General features: G+C 43.6%; 1 protein-coding gene across 1 annotated transcript in view; it reads right to left on the reverse strand.

The window, feature by feature from the left end:
* Positions 1-17106: 17106 nt before the first annotated feature.
* meis1a (Meis homeobox 1 a) overlaps positions 17107-19501 on the reverse strand; it is a 35825-nt gene continuing 33430 nt past the window's right edge. The window contains 1 exon segment of the mRNA XM_034188805.1: positions 17107-17123. Within this exon segment, the coding sequence (XP_034044696.1) occupies positions 17122-17123 (2 nt within the window). The 3' untranslated portion in view covers positions 17107-17121.

Consider the following 19501-nt stretch of genomic DNA (forward strand, 5'->3'; position numbering starts at 1 on the left):
TGGTGGCTCCATGGTGTTGTTTTGGGCTGAGCCTGACCGGACCCCGTGGAACCGGCCAGGAGATGTTCACCAGCAAACCCATCCACCAGGCCGACCCCAGCACCTCTGGTTTCCCTATTCTGGATGAGGTTTTTGAGTTCAGCCGTGTGATTAGGATTCCTCCTGGACACCTTCCTTTGGAGGTCCATGTAGGAGGTCTCCTCGGGGTGGTTCTCTCTGTGCTTGGTGTTGCACCGAGGCCACATCACGTCAACCTGAAGCAGTCAGGACCCTGAACGAAGGCAGGATAAGTTTAAAAATGATCAAACCAGTAGAAGTTTAACCGAAGTTTCCCAACTTGTCCTGAGACATTCCAGAGTCACCGCTCAGCGGAACTCAGTGGAACAATTATATAAACATATACGACCAAAGTATTTTTTTACCCACGTGTTAGCGCAACAAGCCTGTTTCTGAGCTAGCTGCATGCTAACAGTGGAAGCTAGCCTGTTCAGATTATTTAAATATAACCTGAGTTTGTACCAACAGCAAACTTCACACATCTGCTGTTGTTTGTAGAAAGTCACAAGTTTATAAAAATGTATGACATGACACAGCTAGCTAATATGACAAAGGTCATTTGTGAGATTTTTTAAAAACTCTGTTGCAGGACAGTTTGTGATTGGACACAAATCTGTGGGTTACCAAAAAGGTGGGTTACTGAAGAAGCTTTTAACAGCAACTCAGGAAAATACAGAAATCACGATGATTTATAGAATGATTCAAAGTTCATTTGCAAAATGTGAGTACAGCTATAGTGTGTAGGATTTACTGCCATCTAGTGGTGAGGTTGCAGACTGTATTATGCTGTCTTTGGTCATAATTTTATTAACTAGAAGGACACACTGAGTTCACGTTCCTCAAACAATGGGAGCATTGAAATTATGTTTTAGAGGTTTTTGTGTTTTTAAAGCTACACTGTGTAGGATTTACTGCCATCTAGTGGTGAGGTTGCAGACTCTAATGCTATCATTGGTCATCATTTTATTTTCTAGAAGGGCACTTATGTAGTGCCATCTAGTGGCGGGGTTGCAGATTGTAGTATGCTGTTGCCAGTCATCACTCTGTTTCCGTTCATGTTTTTAACACATAGCATGTTAACACATGCTTAGCCATGAATGCTATATTCCATTTATGCTAGTAAACACACCTAAATCCTGCACACTGTAGCTTTAAAGATGTAAAATTTATCATGTGATTTGTCTCATAACGACGTCCGTGAAGCTGACTGTCTTCAAGAAGCTGATTGCACTTTCTTTTTGTTTCTTCCACAAATTGTTTTTGACATCATGGCGCCATTAAATCGTTGGCGCGTTTCAGCTCAACGTTGTTGGTTCATCACAGATGGTCATGTGATTAGGCCGCAGCAGGACGACCAAAAGAGTTCAGTGATGTTTCACAACAGGACATTATGCTTCAAATGGAGTCAGTTAAAGAGACAGCAGGGTTCAAAGGGATTGTGGGAAAGCGTGACTTTGTCAAAGAAACGTTTTTAACACGTGGAGGCACTCTGGTGTGGAAACGAGCCCACATGAAGCAAACTGAACCCATGCAGACGTGGCGTCATGTCATGTGTTCTGTTCTTCACTTTGAGGTGGAGATCGGCAACATTTCCTCCATCGTGGGCTTGAAAAGAATTCTCGCTGACATACGTTTCTGTCAGCGCTGCCAGAGCGGCGAGGGCTCCAGAAAACACTCTGCAGCTCGCCGCCCGTGGAGTCTAATGTTCCACCAGCTTCCCTGCAGATTTCCACTTCAACACCCACTTCTGCTGGTGCAAACGACTCGGGTTACGCTTTCATTACGGCCCGTAAACTCTACGGTAAGTGGCCGCGTCACATCCATCTGAACGCCATCCAGGACGCTTTCAGTGCCGGCTCACAACTGCCATGTGCGTGTATTTGGGCCGGACTTCACGCTGTATTTATTGCCCCTAACTGGGCCGTCGTAATCAGAGTCAGATGGCTCTGTGTTTTTGTGAGAAGTTCAGCAGCGAGGCCTTAAAAGGATGGCGTGCAGAAATGGAAGCAGCAGCTCCACCGCGGGTTCGACTGAAGCTGCAGCCATTGTTAAGAGAGTCAGGTGACTTTGTAATGTCAAATGGTTCACATCAACATCTCAGTAAATAGATCCTGATCCAGATCTGCACCATATTCTGACTGTCAATGGAAGTGTTTGACTTTGATACGGATCAATGGATCGGTTCTTCACATATCGACTGAAATAAAATATTTGAGCCTCTGGTTGAACCTGATCTTTACTCGGTTGAAGATTGATCATTCCTTCAAGTGTTGTGGGGTTTTGCTAAAATCCTTTCTGGAATATTTTTGGGAATGCTGCGAATGTTCCATCTCATGATGGCTATTCACCTCAGGACTGCTGGATACCTGACCTGTGTTCGTCCCTGTCCAGCAGTCAGATCTTGAGGGGGCCACAGTTTCATCTATAATCATCACCTGGGTCCTCACTCACTCAATCATCTTCAACTGCTTGTTCCAGTCAAGGGTCGTGGGGGTGGAGCCTATCCCAGCAGTCATAGGGTGAGAGGCGGGTTCACCCTGGACAGGACGCCAGTCTGTCACAGGGTCACAAAACAAACACATTCACACCTACAGACAATCTTAAGTTTCTAATCCACCTAACCTGCATGTCTTTGGATGTGGGAGGAAGTCGGAGCACCCGGAGGGAACCCACACAAACACGGGGAGAACTTCCAGACTCCACACAGAAAGGCCACAGGTGGGAATCAAACCCATGTTCTTGCTGTGAGGCAACAGCGCTAACCGCTAATCCACTTTGCTGCCTCACATGGTTCCTGGGTGGTTAAAATGGTTCCCATAGGAGGCGTGGCTTTGCTGTCTCTATGCCGTGCTCAGCGTTGGTGCTACCAGCCTCGTACGGCTCTCTCACACCCTGTCAGACTCTCCCTGAAGCCCCATGTGGAGGTCTACACTGTGGACTCTCCTGTCATGAGTAACTGTGAGCCACATGTTCCCTGTTATAACTACAGGAACTAGAACTCAGCCCAAGTGGAACTTGAACTCTCAGTCCCCAGAAGCTGATGTACAATTCATCAGAGTTCTGGACCGTTGTACCGCTACACAGCTGTAGAGGCCATCATAGGATAATTTGAGAAATGTCTGTCTGTTTGTTTTACTGGTCATCACAGGTCCTTTATGATTTCCACCAAACTGACAAAGTGGATGAAGGTCGACTCCAAAACTCTTGTTAAGGGGTTCATTCTGGCCAAGGTCAAGGTCATTGCATTCAAGTTCAATACATTTAGTAACCGGATTTGGACCAGAGTAAGCAAACATATGTCGGTGCATTCTGGAATTGCCCTGTCTGATGCTGTCGCTAACATTCATATCTGTCAGGCTTCCACTTTAGGGTGAACCCTGATGCAGGCACATGGAGGAACAGATGTAAAGTAAAAGCACACCATTTACCAGTAACACCAACTGAAAGCAGAGTTCAAAATCACAGGTAGAAGGTCAGAATACATCATGAAGCCAGTCCGCATGGCAAAAGTGTCCATGAAGGAATCCAATCCAGGAAACAATACTAAGAGTCAGAACAAAGTTAACAAATCAGGCAGCAGTGTCCAGTGATGGCAGGCTGAACACAAGAAACAGGAGGACATCACAAGGGTCAGCAACAGGAACTCAAACAGTGCACAAAACCCAGGAAACAACAGGGAAACAAACTGGGATTATCCAATCAACTGAAAGGACACAGAGATGCGCTAATATACTGTGTTATGATTACAGACTGGAGACAGGCGTGCACTAATCAGCCAGATGAGAAACGTGTGTGAGGGCAAAATCTTGCTGCTGATGAAAAGGACACCGGAGGGAGCCAGAGAACAGAGTGAGGTGGAGGGCAGAAAGATACCAGTGCAAAAAAATGGGATGAAAAAAAGAACAGAACACTAGGATGGTTCCAGGGAGACCAGAAGAACAGAGAAACAGAAGACAGACTGTAGACAGGACGGTGACACCTGTCTATCACAGCTCCAAGCATCTTCATGCCCACAGTTACTATTACTTAGACTTATTAAAACTGGTTACAATCCAAAATTCTTATGAATGTTAAACTGAAATGTTAGCACCACTTCATGAGTTTTACAGTGTTAGGAATCAGCTTCAGAGATGATTAACTTACTTTAACTCTCAGCCTTTGCTTCAGTGTTTGCGATTTTCACTTTGAATGATTTTTCAGTTTAAAGTGGTTCTTTACTTTAAGCATGAATTTAACGTAGATCCTAATCAGGTGGAATGTGCAGTTTGTTGATGTATTTTTAGTTTTTGTGTTTCTAAAGCAGAGTCTTGAAGGTGCTTGATGAATATATAGACTTTAAGCTCCGCCCCCACTAACGAGCCCAGCTAATTGATGTGAATGTGAAGGTAATTATTCAGCCGCAGGCTAACCTGTCAGCATCACCAACCTGATTCCCACATGCTGCCCCCACAGGGTCACTGTGGGTCATTAGTGTGTCCCCCCCCCAAAAAAAAGAGAAATGAATGTGACCTTTGACCTGAGACTCTCAGCACAACAGTAAATTCAGTCATCTGTGTTTACATGGACTTGATTTCCAAACCCCTGCTGGCGATTTCTCTCTGATCTTTCATTAGTTGTGACAGCCAGATGGTGAACGTGGACCCCGTCTTTACTCTTTCAGGGATCCTGGAGGGTTCACAGGACCTCATCCATCCAGACTCGCACTGTGAGAAGGTGAGTGATCACATCCCTCTGGGCCTCTCGTCAGCGGCACTCTGGGAATACAAACTGTCCGATATCTTGAGGGCTGTATCGATACCTCAGAATCAGAACATGTAGTGCAGGTGGATCTGTGAGTCAGAGTTGGACTGCCAACCTATAGACTGCGGTTTGATTCCAGGTTTGTGCTTCTGGTTGGTTCACTTCATCTGTTGTCTCAGTCCGGCTGTAACTGGGGACCAGGGGCGGCTGGGGAAGTAATCTGGGGTGTAGTGGCATCCCACCCTCGGAGATGGTCTGCTGACAGTCAGGGATGGTCACTTATAGAGGTCACAGGGTCAACATGAGGATGAGGCCACAGTTCTCAGCTGGTTCCTGGTGGGTTCTTCCTTCTGGGTTTGGTGTGAGTTGCTGCCCCCTCATGGCAGAGTCCATTGCTCTCCTTTATGAGTGAGGATCTTGAAAAAGGAACCAGAGACCAGCAGGTGAACTGGGGCGGAGTCAACAGTAATGTAGGCGGTGCTCTGGATGGTGGTCACCTGTGATCATGATCTTTGGGTAGTGAGCAAATGCAACTGTGGTTAGAAGCAGGTAAAACATGATATGGTGAGCAGGATCTCTGGACTCATCTTGAGGGATGGAGCTGGCATCCAAGTGTTTGGAGACCGTGGAGAAGATCTGTCACATGTTGGAGAGACTACAGGCCTGCAAAGATCCAGGAGGATCTGAAACATGTGACACCTGGAATACCTCAGGTAGACTTCTAGATCTGGACAAGTGATGGAAAACTGACATCTTCATGATTTGAACATTTAAAGCTGAACATAAACAAATGTCTTGGTGGCTTCCAACAGCATTTCAAAGTGGTTCTGTTAGTTCCACATTTAATTTAGCTTGTTTTATTTGATGAACAAACACTTCACAAGGAGATGAAGGGATGAGTGGAACATCTCAAACTTATGTGTTTGATCAGTTTGGGGAATGTTAAATGTTTTTCACTGGGAGGCTTCAAACTCCAGCCTGGAAAATGGGATTTAATTCTGCTTTATCGTTTTTCCATCTTTACTTTGTGTAAGATGTACGAGTAGGATCCTCTGTCGGCACTGAACACAGTCACCTTTTGACCCTCAGATGGGGAAACACGTCTAATCCATCCTGAAGTAACAATTTAATGAACGGCCATAACTTATCCACCATTCTCACCGACTGGATTGGGTCACAGACACAGACCTGGACACCGTGGACCGACGTCTGCTTAGAGTTCTAGTCTGCAGAAACTGGAAACTAGAGAGACTGTAAACGATGAAACATGTTTGATGCTGGGTTTTTCTTTTTTATTTCATTTTGTGGCTGATGTTTTGGGCCCCGCCCGGCTAATCAAACATTTAGCTTTAAAAACAGACATGAAGGCTGTTTTCAGAATCCCCGTGGAGGGCGGGAACACGGGGGGGACCTGGCGCCTGTCAGTCACTGTGACAACACGCCATCCCTTCAAAAACTATCTCGTGTTACCAACAGAAGGTCCACCGCCCTTCTCTGTTCCAGATTCACTTTAAGATCAGTGATGCACTTTGTGGCAGTCGGCTTTGAAACGAGGAGAGTCTCACGAGCTGCCGGCGGATCGGGAGGCCGCTTCCATTGAGGCGGCTCAGCGGAGTGCGAGGAGGAGCGACGCTCTCCCTTCAAGTTCCAGCACATCGCCTCATTTCCCAGAGTTCCATCAGAACATCTGGCTAGCTTCGCATGGCAGCACGCTGACATCTGTGTGTGTGAATGTTAGGCAGCATTGTAAAGCACTTTGATCTGCAGTCCTTTTTTTTTTTTACTTAAAAACAGCAATACTACAAGTACTGCATTTTAAAGTTTATTTCCGCAAAGCCAAAATTTTCAGCAAAATATCTCTAAACACCAAAAGTAAATGTCGGATTTCTAAAAACAAATATACTCAACAAAAATATAGACGCAACACTTTTGGTTTTGCTCCCATTTTGTATGAGATGAACTCAAAGATCTAAAACTTTTTCCACATACACAATATCACCATTTCTCTCAAATATTGTTCACAAACCAGTCTGAATCTGTGATAGTGAGCACTTCTCCTTTGCTGAGATAATCCATCCCACCTCACAGGTGTGCCATATCAGGATGCTGATTAGACACCATGATTAGTGCACAGTTGTGCCTTAGACTGCCCACAATAAAAGGCCACTCTGAAAGGTGCAGTTTTATCACACAGCACAATGCCACAGATGTCGCAAGATTTGAGGGAGCGTGCAATTGGCATGCTGACAGCAGGAATGTCAACCAGAACTGTTGCTCGTGTATTGAATGTTCATTTCTCTACCATAAGCCGTCTCCAAAGGTGTTTCAGAGAATTTGGCAGTACATCCAACCAGCCTCACAACCGCAGACCACGTGTAACCACACCAGCCCAGGACCTCCACATCCAGCATGTTCACCTCCAAGATCGTCTGAGACCAGCCACTCGGACAGCTGCTGAAACAATCGGTTTGCATAACCAAAGAATTTCTGCACAAACTGTCAGAAACTGTCTCAGGGAAGCTCATCTGCATGCTCGTCGTCCTCATCGGGGTCTCGACCTGACTCCAGTTCGTCGTTGTAACCGATTTGAGTGGGCAAATGCTCACATTTGCTGCCGTTTGGCACGTTGGAGAGGTGTTCTCTTCACGGATGATGTGAAGGAGATGTGTTGCACTGCATGAGGCAAATGGTGGTCACACCAGATACTGACTGGTATCCCCCCCCAATAAAACAAAACTGCACCTTTCAGAGTGGCCTTTTATTGTGGGCAGTCTAAGGCACACCTGTGCACTAATCATGGTGTTTAATCAGCATCTTGATATGGCACACCTGTGAGGTGGGATGGATTATCTCAGCAAAGGAGAAGTGCTCACTATCACAGATTTAGACTGGTTTGTGAACAGTATTTGAGGGAAATGGAGATATTGTGTATGTGGAAAAAGTTTTAGATCTTTGAGTTAATCTCATACAAAATGGGAGCAAAACCAAAAGTGTTGCGTTTATATTTTTGTTGAGTATACATTTCATTTTTATTTCAGAATGTAGATTTTCATGTCTCAGGGCTAAAATAGAAATTTATGCAAAAGGACAAACACACAGTGTGAAAAGTGAAACCAGGTCAGTCCTTCAAAACAGGAAGTTATCAAAAAAAAAAAAAAAAAGGTTAGAGCACCACGACAGCTCCCTGTCAGAGTCCACAGTCTGCAGAATCCAGTCTTGAAGAACCATTTGTCCCATCAATCCTGATTCTTGGAAGCCCGTTTGTAGCAAGAAGTGACGGCTAACACACACAGGAAGAGCTCACAGGGAACATTCCCACAATGGAACATTCCCTGAAGGTTCTGAAAGTGTCACTGAGAAACCAAGTGGAACTTCTGAGAAGGTTCTCATAACTTTGTAGGTTTAATGTGCTAGAACGTCCACCAACGTTCCTCTAAAATTCTGAGAACTTGGTGTGAAAACATTAAACAATGTTTCTTGGTTCACAGATGTTCCAACACCGTTTAAAGATGTCACGTTAAAAACGTGTCGACCCTGGGAACCTCACAGCTCTCGGAAGCAAAATGTGTTTGGTTGGGAAGCAGCTGTCCTGTAGAAGGTCACGAGCACTCATGAAGACAGAGGCAGCAGGACTCATGTGATTCCGGCTGGATGCTCAGAGGAGCAGAGCTGGTTGGAGGTGGTGGAGGAGGAGTGGAGTCCTGCTCCTCGCTGGTCCTGGAGGTCTGCAGACCTGCTGCTCCTGTCCTGCAGAGAACATGAGGAACATGGTGAGTGCACATATTTACACTTTGACACTTTGTCTTCCTCGTCACGGAATCAATGTTATCTGAGGCCAGTCTGACCAGGTTCATAGACACGAGGGGACCCAATCAGCAGGACCCCCGTGGGCCCCTCAGTCTCTTTACAAGACCCAAAGTCTCTGAAGATGGCAGCACTGACCTTTCCCTGGAAACACTTAGAACACTCCAGGACAGGCTCCTTTTTTTTTTCTTTCTTCTTTTTTTTTTTTTACAACATCGGTGTTGTTAGAACGGCGTGCCGGGTCAGCCAGGAAGTTCACTGCCACAGCTCGAGGACTTCTGGGTTAAAAAAAAAAGACTTGAAAAGAAAGATCTGCGTTTGGCCACATGTCGCTCTGTAACCTCAACCTTCTGTTCTTCTGCTTCCTCTCTATGTGGCTCGATGGACTTTCTCTACACAGTCTGGTCCTGAACCTTCTTAGATGTTTCTCCTACATTTGTTGTTCCTCTGATTATTTTTATTTCTTATTCTATGCAGCTTTGTGTCTCCACACATCTACCTAAGCATTCTCATTCCTTCTCCTGCACTCCCTTCACAGCTCACCAAGCTAATCTCTGATTCCTGATCTTCATTAAACCTCAAATATTCTGTCCTCTAAATGTTAATATTCAATGCTATTCAATGCTGTGTTTTCCAAAGTTCTCTCCTCTTCTGGTTTCTTCACTACCTCCATCCTACTGGTGCTGAACAACACAATGTCATCTGCAAACAGCTGCACCAGGGGATGGGACCCACCACAGTTGTACCGAGCCTTAATTTCTGACATCCCTTCTTCTTGCCCTTTACTTTATGAGTGAAAGGAAGACCCTGAGAATGGTTGTGTGTCTGGCCATGTGCACCAATCAGTACTCCAGCAGTGATATTTTATAAAAAGCTTTCAGTGTGGTTGCATCTCCTAAACAGCTGGATCTTTACCACACCCAGGATTTCATAAAATACATAAATACATGAGTACAAAAAGGTCTCGGCCTCACAAAGGAAATGTCACAGGAGAATTCGTCAAGCACTTGGTCCATCGATGTTCAAGCTTCACAAACCCTTCACAGAAGATCACATCTAGACCCAAGAAATTTTTGAAGTGCCCTCTTATGCTGTCTGACAAACTATCATCTCCACGGTTGATTCCATAACGGAGTCTTGGAGTCTATCCCGGTGTCGCAGACCAAACGGTCCCCCCTAAAAATTGGTCCGCCCTGCCTTCACTGCACGTGTCATTAGCCGCGGTTCACTGATTATCACCTCGATTCTGCTTCAAACTGCCTCCAGTCATCATCTGTCTCAGTGTCAGATATCTGGAGCTGTTCTACAACAATCATTTCCACATAAATTCAGCATCATTGTTGGGAAAGTGTAGGAACACGGACCCACAACAGGGGGCGCAAATGAACGGACAATGGAGTAAGTCAAAATAACAAGCTTTACTGTTGTGAATGTGCACAACGAATACAACCAATCACAGCAATGGACAACAGTCAATTCACAAAAGTGTCGTGTGGGCAGGCTCGAAGATAGGAGACGCCTCTCCAAGGTAAGACCGGAACCACACGGCTTCCTCCGCCACAGGACCCCGGGAATACTGGAGCCGCCAAGTCCCGAACTCCCAGGTGGCCACTGCCTCCGCGTGTCGGACCTGGTACTGCTGGCGAGGAACAAAGGACAGTTAGATGGGGGCGCGTTTGCACCCAGGACTCCGAACAGCAGGGAAGTTACCTCCACCTCTCGTTGGAACAGTAATCCACAAACTAAGCACAAATCCAAAAAGATACACTCCGTAGCTTCGATACGTTACCTCTCTGGTAGAAACGATATCTCGGCAATGAGGTGGAGGTGCCGTCCTGCTGATATACCCCACAGATGATTGCCGTCAGCTGTCTCAGGTGATGGGTGACAGCTGTCACCGTAGCTGCTCACGTGAGGCGGCGGCGCCCTCTGGTGCCTGGAGCCCGCACTCCAGGCAGGGCGTCCTCTGGTGGTGGTGGGCCAGCAGTACCTCCTCTTCAGCGGCCCACACAACAATCATTTCATCATAAAAGATGGAGGAAGTGATCAAGGCGCCGCAGCTACAGCTGATGCGTTCACTGCGTGTCAGTCATTTCAAAGCGTCACAGAGTATCGCCTCGTTTCTGTTTCAAACTGACTTTAGAATGATTTAAGAGGTTTTACTTTGTCATCTGATGGTTAATAATCCCATTAATCCATTTGATCACTAAGGGGTGAAGAGACTCTGACTCAGACGAGGGGCTGGGCTCCGAAATGACACGAGCAGTGGAGGCAGGGTGGACTGATTTTTACGGGCGGACTGTTCGGTCGGCGACACCGGAATGCATTTGTCACAACAGCAGGAAGTTTAGACCCCGCCCACAAACCACCAAAACACAGTCAGGATCAAGTGACCACAGACCTCCTTCGTCAGCAGCATCATTCCTTCAGAGTAACGGTCATATTTCATAATGACAAAAACACGTAACACTCCTTGTAGTTGAAGCAGATCTTGGCAGTGAGTGCCGCCGTGCCGTGAAGACTTCCTGTTGGACCTACCTCCTCCTGTTGGCGTCTTGACACTTTGCGTATTTGTGACGTTCTGTATTGTTATGGTGATAATTATCAAGTAGATCTTTGAAACACTGCGGAACGCATCGAGACGGACAATAATGAGTTCATGCTTTCATTCACTCCTACAGTTACTTTAAAGTCTCCACTCAGGCGAACCTGCAGGTTTTTGGATGGTGGGAGCAAAAACCAGAGCACTCGTAGAAAACTCAGAGCAGTTTATTACATCACAAAGCGAAAGAAAGTGAGGAAAAGCAGAGTGTGAGACTGAGACACTGCAGCTGGAGGTGGACTGGAGAATGGGGCGGAGTCAGGACAACCTTCAGACTCTGAGGTGTTCTGATCATCACGTCGTTTGGTTAAACTCCACAAGTGTGTAGCTGCTACTCACGGTGGATTCCTGGCACGCGCAGCATGTCCTCTGCACATAGGGGGTGCTGGTGCACAGGCTACATGTAGTGCCACTGTCCATCCCCAGCCACACCCCCCATCGGACCTGCAGGACCAGCAGGAACAGTTTGGACCATCAAACAGTTCTGATCCACAAATTATTGTTCAATATGCAGAAAACTGAAAAAAAAAAAAACAATAATCCAGATAAAAACTCAGAAAAGCAGTTTGTTGTCCTGAGAAACTGTGATGTAGATGTAGATTTGTACTGTGTGTGTCCTTTGTGTAGATTTGTACTGTGTGTGTGTGTGTGTGTGTGTGTGTGTGTGTGTGTGTGTGTGTGTGTGTGTGTGTGTGTGTGTGTGTGTGTGTGTCAGTGTTGTATAATAATTAAGTAAAAATACTTTTCACTACTGTACTTAAGTACATTTTGGGAGACTTTGTACTTGAGTTTTTTTTTAATTCACCTTACTTTCACTTTTACTTCACTACATTTCCGACCTTACGTCCGACCTTGTATAGATTTGTACTGTGTGTGTACTTTGTATAGATTTGTACTGTGTGTACTTTGTATAGATTTGTACTGTGTGTACTTTGTGTAGATTTGTACTGTGTGTGTACTTTGTATAGATTTGTACTGTGTGTGTACTTTGTATAGATTTGTACTGTGTGTGTACTTTGTATAGATTTGTACTGTGTGTACTTTGTGTAGATTTGTACTGTGTGTACTTTGTGTAGATTTGTACTGTGTGTGTACTTTGTATAGATTTGTACTGTGTGTGTACTTTGTGTAGATTTGTACTGTGTGTGTACTTTGTATAGACTTGTACTGTGTGTGTACTTTGTTTAGATTTGTACGGTGTGTGTATTTTGTATAGATTTGTACTGTGTGTGTACTTTGTATAGATTTGTACTGTGTGTACTTTGTGTAGATTTGTACTGTGTGTGTACTTTGTATAGATTTGTACTGTGTGTGTACTTTGTGTAGATTTGTACTGTGTGTACTTTGTATAGACTTGTACTGTGTGTGTACTTTGTTTAGATTTGTACGGTGTGTGTATTTTGTATAGATTTGTACTGTGTGTGTACTTTGTTTAGATTTGTACTGTGTGTACTTTGTGTAGATTTGTACTGTGTGTACTTTGTTTAGATTTGTACTGTGTGTACTTTGTGTAGATTTGTACTGTGTGTGTACTTTGTATAGACTTGTACTGTGTGTGTACTTTGTATAGATTTGTACTGTGTGTGTACTTTGTATAGATTTGTACTGTGTGTACTTTGTGTAGATTTGTACTGTGTGTGTACTTTGTATAGATTTGTACTGTGTGTGTACTTTGTGTAGATTTGTACTGTGTGTACTTTGTATAGACTTGTACTGTGTGTGTACTTTGTTTAGATTTGTACGGTGTGTGTATTTGTATAGATTTGTACTGTGTGTGTACTTTGTTTAGATTTGTACTGTGTGTACTTTGTGTAGATTTGTACTGTGTGTACTTTGTATAGACTTGTACTGTGTGTGTACTTTGTTTAGATTTGTACGGTGTGTGTATTTTGTATAGATTTGTACTGTGTGTGTACTTTGTATAGACTTGTACTGTGTGTGTACTTTGTTTAGATTTGTACGGTGTATTTTGTATAGATTTGTACTGTGTGTGTACTTTGTGTAGATTTGTACTGTGTGTGTACTTTGTGTAGATTTGTACTGTGTGTGTACTTTGTATAGATTTGTACTGTGTGTGTACTTTGTGTAGATTTGTACTGTGTGTACTTTGTATAGATTTGTACTGTGTGTGTACTTTGTGTAGATTTGTACTGTGTGTGTACTTTGTATAGATTTGTACTGTGTGTGTACTTTGTATAGATTTGTACTGTGTGTGTACTTTGTGTAGATTTGTACGGTGTGTGTATTTTGTATAGATTTGTACTGTGTGTACTTTGTGTAGATTTGTACTGTGTGTGTACTTTGTGTAGATTTGTACTGTGTGTATTTTTACCAGGTGGTCTCAGTCCCACGTGTGTCTGTCCGTCCACGATGAAGCCTCCCACTGTTTGTCCATCTGGTGCGTACAGTCCGGTCTGGCTCACTGTGGACACGATGGGAGACTTTTAATCCCCTCGGAGGCCGCTGTCCCACACTGATGACATCACAACTGCATCATGTGAGGCAGAAAACTGCCACCTATAAAAACTTTCTTTGGTGAAACTGTGCTTTTTTTTTCACGAATGTCCAAATGTCAATCATCAGAAGTGGACGTCCTGACGACACTGCAGTGGTGTCAGTTCTCACTTCGCTCTAGCACTACCCTTTGGTCAAATGCTCCACTTGAATACTGACAGGGTCATAAATGGTGTAATCTCAATAAGTGATATCAGAGAAAGTAGACGATGTGAGTGCACGGCCACGTGCATGGCCACATGCACTTCAGTGTGGAAAATGCTTCATGAACGTTATTTTCATAAGAACATACGAGGTCTGTTAGAAAAGTATCCGACCTTTTAATTTTTTTCAAAAACTATATGGATTTGATTCATATGTTTTACGTCCAGCCAAGCTGAACCTTCATGCGCATGCATGAGTTTTCCACCCCTGTCGGTTGTTGTCATTCGCCTGTGGGCAGGCTTTGAGTGAGCACTGGTCCACCCCTCTCGTCGTCGTTTCATTGCGAGGAAATGGCGGAATGATTTTGGCTTTTTTTTCCATCAGAATTTTTTCAGAAACTGTTAGAGATAGGCAGCTGGAAACCATTAGAAAAATTTATCTGACTTTCGTGTGAAAATTTTACGGGCTTCAACAGAATAAGGAGTGTTAATACAGCTTTAAGGACGGCCCACGTGGCGCACGGCTCGCTGCGCTCTGAGCCGCCATCGAGAGGCAGAAAACACCACATCATTTCTAAATGGATGGCTGTGTGGAGCCGGACCGTCGTGTGCAATTTCTCTGGTTATCACAAGAGCTGGACATCAGCCATTTTCCGGCAGATTTCACTTTAACAAGAGATTTGTCATGGAAAGCCGCGCGGAGGCTTCACGCGTCACGACCGATTCGCTTTGGAAGCGAGACAAAGGAACACCTCCGTTTCGGAGGTCTAAATTTCTTCTAACTGTCTTTAGAATGTTGACACGCTGACCTTCAGTGCTTACCAGTCGAGTAAGTATAAGAGAAATTGTGGAGAGCTGGGCATGTCCCAACTTGTCCTCTAACACTATTTTTCAAATGGTTTCCAGCTGCCTGTCTCTAACAGTTTCTGAAAAAATTCTGATGGAAAAAAAGCCCAAATCATTCCGCCATTTCCTCGCAATGAAACACGATGAGACGGGTGGAGCAGTGCTCACTCAAAGCCTGCCCACAGGCGAATGACGCAACCGACAGGCGTGGAAAAACTCACGCATGCGCACGAAGGTTCAAGCTTGGCTGACGTAAAAACATATGACTCAAATCCGTATAGTTTTTGAAAAAAATAAAAGGTCCGTTACTTTCTAACAGACCTCGTATTCTTTTGATTTTGGTTCTTTTATCAGCTTGTGACCTGACAGATCGCAAGGTCATAAAATGCTGCTCGAACGAGTCTGAAGTGTTTAAAATCTAATCAAAGGTGTTTGTACTTTGCTCATAAAGACAGTAATAGTTTTATTGTCTGTGTAGCCATTGAGCTAGCTCGCCTAGCCCATAGCTGCCAAGTCAGCTAGCTTGATTAGTTAGCATGGAGCTAACTTGAAACAGTTTGTTCAAGGTTGGGATCAAATGATTTAGTCCACGTGGTGAATTTATTTTCATTTCAGTGACGAGAAGAGTCATTAGTTTGACGAAGTGTTTCAAGATCTGTTCACTAAAATAATAATAAAAAACGATTAAATTAATGCTGCGTTTGTTTGTTCGTGAGTCTTCTCTGCTGCTGCTCATCAGTTCCTGCAGGAACCATGTAGATCTCTTCTGGACGTGGTTCCGATCTTTCCCTCAGAGTTCATGAAGCACTGTCGATGAATAACGAGGCAGAGCGGTTCGTGTCGTGGCGAGCCGGCGATTCGACACAGCAGCGTTGAAACAAGACTCAGATGGTTCATTCTGGAGAGTGAAACAAACAAATCTTTTGGATTTTGTCAAATTTTTTAAGATTTGTTGGGCCGTCGGTGATGCGTCACTTTTCTAACAGAGAACATTAAAGACAGATGAGAAGTTTTTGGTGATTTGGGTTCAGGCTTCACATTCCCAGGACTAAAGCCTGGCACCATTCCGGGTCCCGGTCTTTCAGTATTGTCTCCAGGCTTTTGTGCTAATGTTTGCGCGGGTTAACGTTAAGAATGCGTTGAAGCCAAAAGGCTGGCGGTACTTTAGCCTTTCCCCTGTTTGTTTCAATCGAAGGTTAAACTGTTGAATGAACCGGTCAGAAGACGAGTTCAGCGTCTTTGTGTCCAGTTAATCCTGCTGAGACTTTAGAGGCCAAACTGGACTTTAAGTCTGTGTTCGCTTCAATGCACCGCAGAGACAAAACAAAACCAAAAAAACCCACACGAGACCTTTTTTACAGCAGAAAACCAGCTGTGTGCAAACATAAAGTCAAAAATCAGACTTTCTGAAGTGACGTTTTGTGTGATGATTTAAAAAAAGAAAACCTGCGCATCTTTTCCTTTCACTTCTTCAAAGTTCAAATTTCGTCTAACTGTCTTTAGAATGTGGACAATGCTGACACTTTAAAACTCTTAACATTATTCTAACAACATAATTCTCATTTTAAAGTTAATGTTGACTTCTACCTTGAAATATTTGATTTATCTAAATTCTCATTATTTAGTTTATCGCGTATTTTCAATTAAAAAACCATGAGATTTGGTTCAATTCTCAAAATTCAACTCAACCTCGATTGTTGATTTGTTAGAAGAATTTTACAATTTAATGACTGATTAGTAGAAACTAACATTTGTCAGTTTTGGCAACTTTGAAACGCTTTAACCTTTGAACTGAACATTTTGTCCTTTTAAAATAATTCTTTATGAAGATTAAATTTTGAATTATATTTTATATTCGACTTTAAAAAATCATATTGCTTTTAAAATGTTATAATTTTAGCAATTTTAGTTTGAAAATGTGTAATTTTTACTTAATTCAAATGAAACAAGATGAATAAAATATCCTTTTTTCAATCTAGAGTAAAAATTAGATTATAAAATTCCATGTTAACATTATTTCCTGTCTCTTCAGTCAGAAACATGAAATGTGGAAAATATGAATGTTTAATGGACTTAACAAAATAATAGTTACACTTTTCTAAATTTCTCAATAGAATAGCTTCTAGGAAAGGGTACCCCCCCATTCATTATGTATTTTTTGTTGTTGTTGTTGTTCGTCCAGGTTGTTCATAGGTGGCAGCAGACTAAGCAGCTCAGCCCACACTTCGTCTATCTCGACTGAGTTGCTTTTTTTTTTCAAATCCTGATGACTCCGTGTTTGTTAACGTGTGGACTGAAGCTCTTTGGTGCCACTCTGAAAGCCCGCGACCTGTGAAGATGGGGACAGTAACCTGCCTGCTCTGTTGTACTGATCGATCATGGGCCTGAACGATTCTCCGCCCTCGCGTTGATGAATCCTGAGGAAAACAAACACATCAGGAGACCAGATTTATTGATCTGCAGCCGTGTTCAGAAAAATAAATTAAAATCAGCTCTAAAGCCGTTTGTCAGCGTGGCACTTCCTGAGGGGTGTGACCTGCTCACCAATTAAACCATTTTAAAGGCAAACAAACGCACAGTTCATCTGAACAAAATGTTCCATACTGAGAAATATTGATGTGGATATTGACTGCCCCCCTGCTGGCTGTCCAATGACTACAACATTTTAGCAGCCCCTTACTGCTGTTGAGGCATAAAGTGGAGAATGTGAAGCAGCTTTGGTGAAGTTGTGTTGTGCAAACCATGCAGTTTGTTTGTTTGCCATCAGCTGCATAAAAATGACACTTTTCCAATTAATAAACAAACGAATATAAGCGAATGAATGAATGAACGCAAATCAAACTGTGCTTTTCAAATCACTGAATTCTGGATAAAACAGACGCCAGCAGCCTCATGCACAGGGTTTTTCATGGGTTTTTTTAATGGGGTCAAAGGTCATAGAGAGCACTATAACTCACCAATTGTAAATACTGCATCAAGTAAAAGCTTCTGATGAACCGTGCGGTTCAGAGATCATGATTTTAAAAGCAAAGGAGATTAAAGCTCGACTGTTATAGATGTGCTTGGTTTTCCATCTTTGTCAAAGTTTGTCTTTATGTTGAGGATTAAAAGGAAAACAGATGCAGGTTTTTGTTGTCTGCTGCAGCGGAAAAAGCTGAAGCTGAACTCAGCATCATCCTGCTCTGTGTGACCTTTGACCTAGGCACCTCCTCTGACCCCCTCCAGGAGCACCTCCCACATTCTCCTCCCCAGCCCTCTTCAGCAGAGCACAAGTCTGGTCTTCCTCAGCTTAAAGACTTCTGACCCGCCCCCGAGGGAAAGCTCTGTGGTTTCCACAGGTGATTTATGTCGCCTCCAGCTGCCCCCGCGGTGGGGAGGGGCGGATCCATTCCAGCGTGTTCGCAGAAGAGAGAAGAAGCTGAGAGGCGTTCGAAAAGAGGACACTGGTGCTTCTTTTTCAGGAAGAACAGCAGGCGCGCTGGTCTTTTCCAGGAGACAAAATGAAAGCAAAACGGGAGGAGGAGGAGCTTGTAGAGGGTGGACATCAAACACAGAACTTACTGTTGGACTGAAGCCGTGCACTGAATACGAGTATAGTTAAATAAAGGTAACACTGGACCCTGCAGCATGAAGCAGGTCTACAGCGCCCCCTGGAATGGGGACTTCCTGTCCCCAGCTGAGGGTGGTTCCCATTTACAGCTGGGTGGACTGGGACAACGCAGATGAAGCGTCTGATCCAAGACGTAACTGGGAATCAAACCCGTCTGCATAATGGGTGTTCCAACTCCTGTCCCACTTGCGTGAATTTTTCACAAGGACGGTTTGTTTAATCTGCTCAATTGTTGCAGTCAAGTCCAACGTTTGTGAATACACACTAACGTGATGTCAACAGCCAATCACAGCCAATCCTGCTAATGTTGACCTTTGAGGCAGAAAAAAAAAAACATTTAAATAAGTTCCTAAAGCAGATCAGGTGTCAGTCAACAGTGTTATTATGAATACAGCTAGCTCGCTAGCTAGCCCTGCCCATTCGCTGTACAGGCTCTCCATGCTAGCGCTGTAGTTGACCAAATAATCCATCCACCCATTTTATAAACCTGCTTACTCCAATTAAGGGTCACGGGGGGGCGGAGCCTATAAATAAATTATAAATCATTTAGGTTCTTCTTATCATATACACACTGTTAATATTATCATTATTTTTATTATTATTAATATTGTTATTTTCTTTTGTTATTACTTCTATTTTGTCATTTGATTTTTAAATGTACCGCAATGGAAATAAGTGTTTACACTTTATTTTTAATATATTTAAAATTATATTATGTACTTACATTGAACCTACTACATAAACGCACGCACGCTTTTAATATATAGATATTCGGCATGTAAATGAGGTACGTTCAACATTTTCAAGCTGTTTAACAATTCATTTAGTTTTGCTGAGTTTCATCATCATAACATAAAGTTATCCTCATGATTACACGTCTTAATACAGTTCAGGTTATCTGATTGGTTGATTTTCCTGTCTATTCATGACTAGGAGGACAGAGCACATTTGTTTTTTTTATTTTTCCTTCCCTTTCCATGACAACCAATCACAGGTCTTAGAGGCCTGCGTCATACCTAGCAACGGGGTCAACCCCATCTCCTCACAAAGATAAAAGTTTCTGTCACCTCCTTGCTCAGACTTGCTCTCAGACACCTGCTGACTCACTCTCAGGCTGACATTCCTTGCCAGCATATTTTAGGCTGAGTTAGGAGCTCTTTGAGAGAACTTGGAGTCACTTCGCGG

Source organism: Thalassophryne amazonica, chromosome 15 (genome assembly GCF_902500255.1).
Source record: "Thalassophryne amazonica chromosome 15, fThaAma1.1, whole genome shotgun sequence".
NCBI lineage: Eukaryota > Metazoa > Chordata > Actinopteri > Batrachoidiformes > Batrachoididae > Thalassophryne > Thalassophryne amazonica.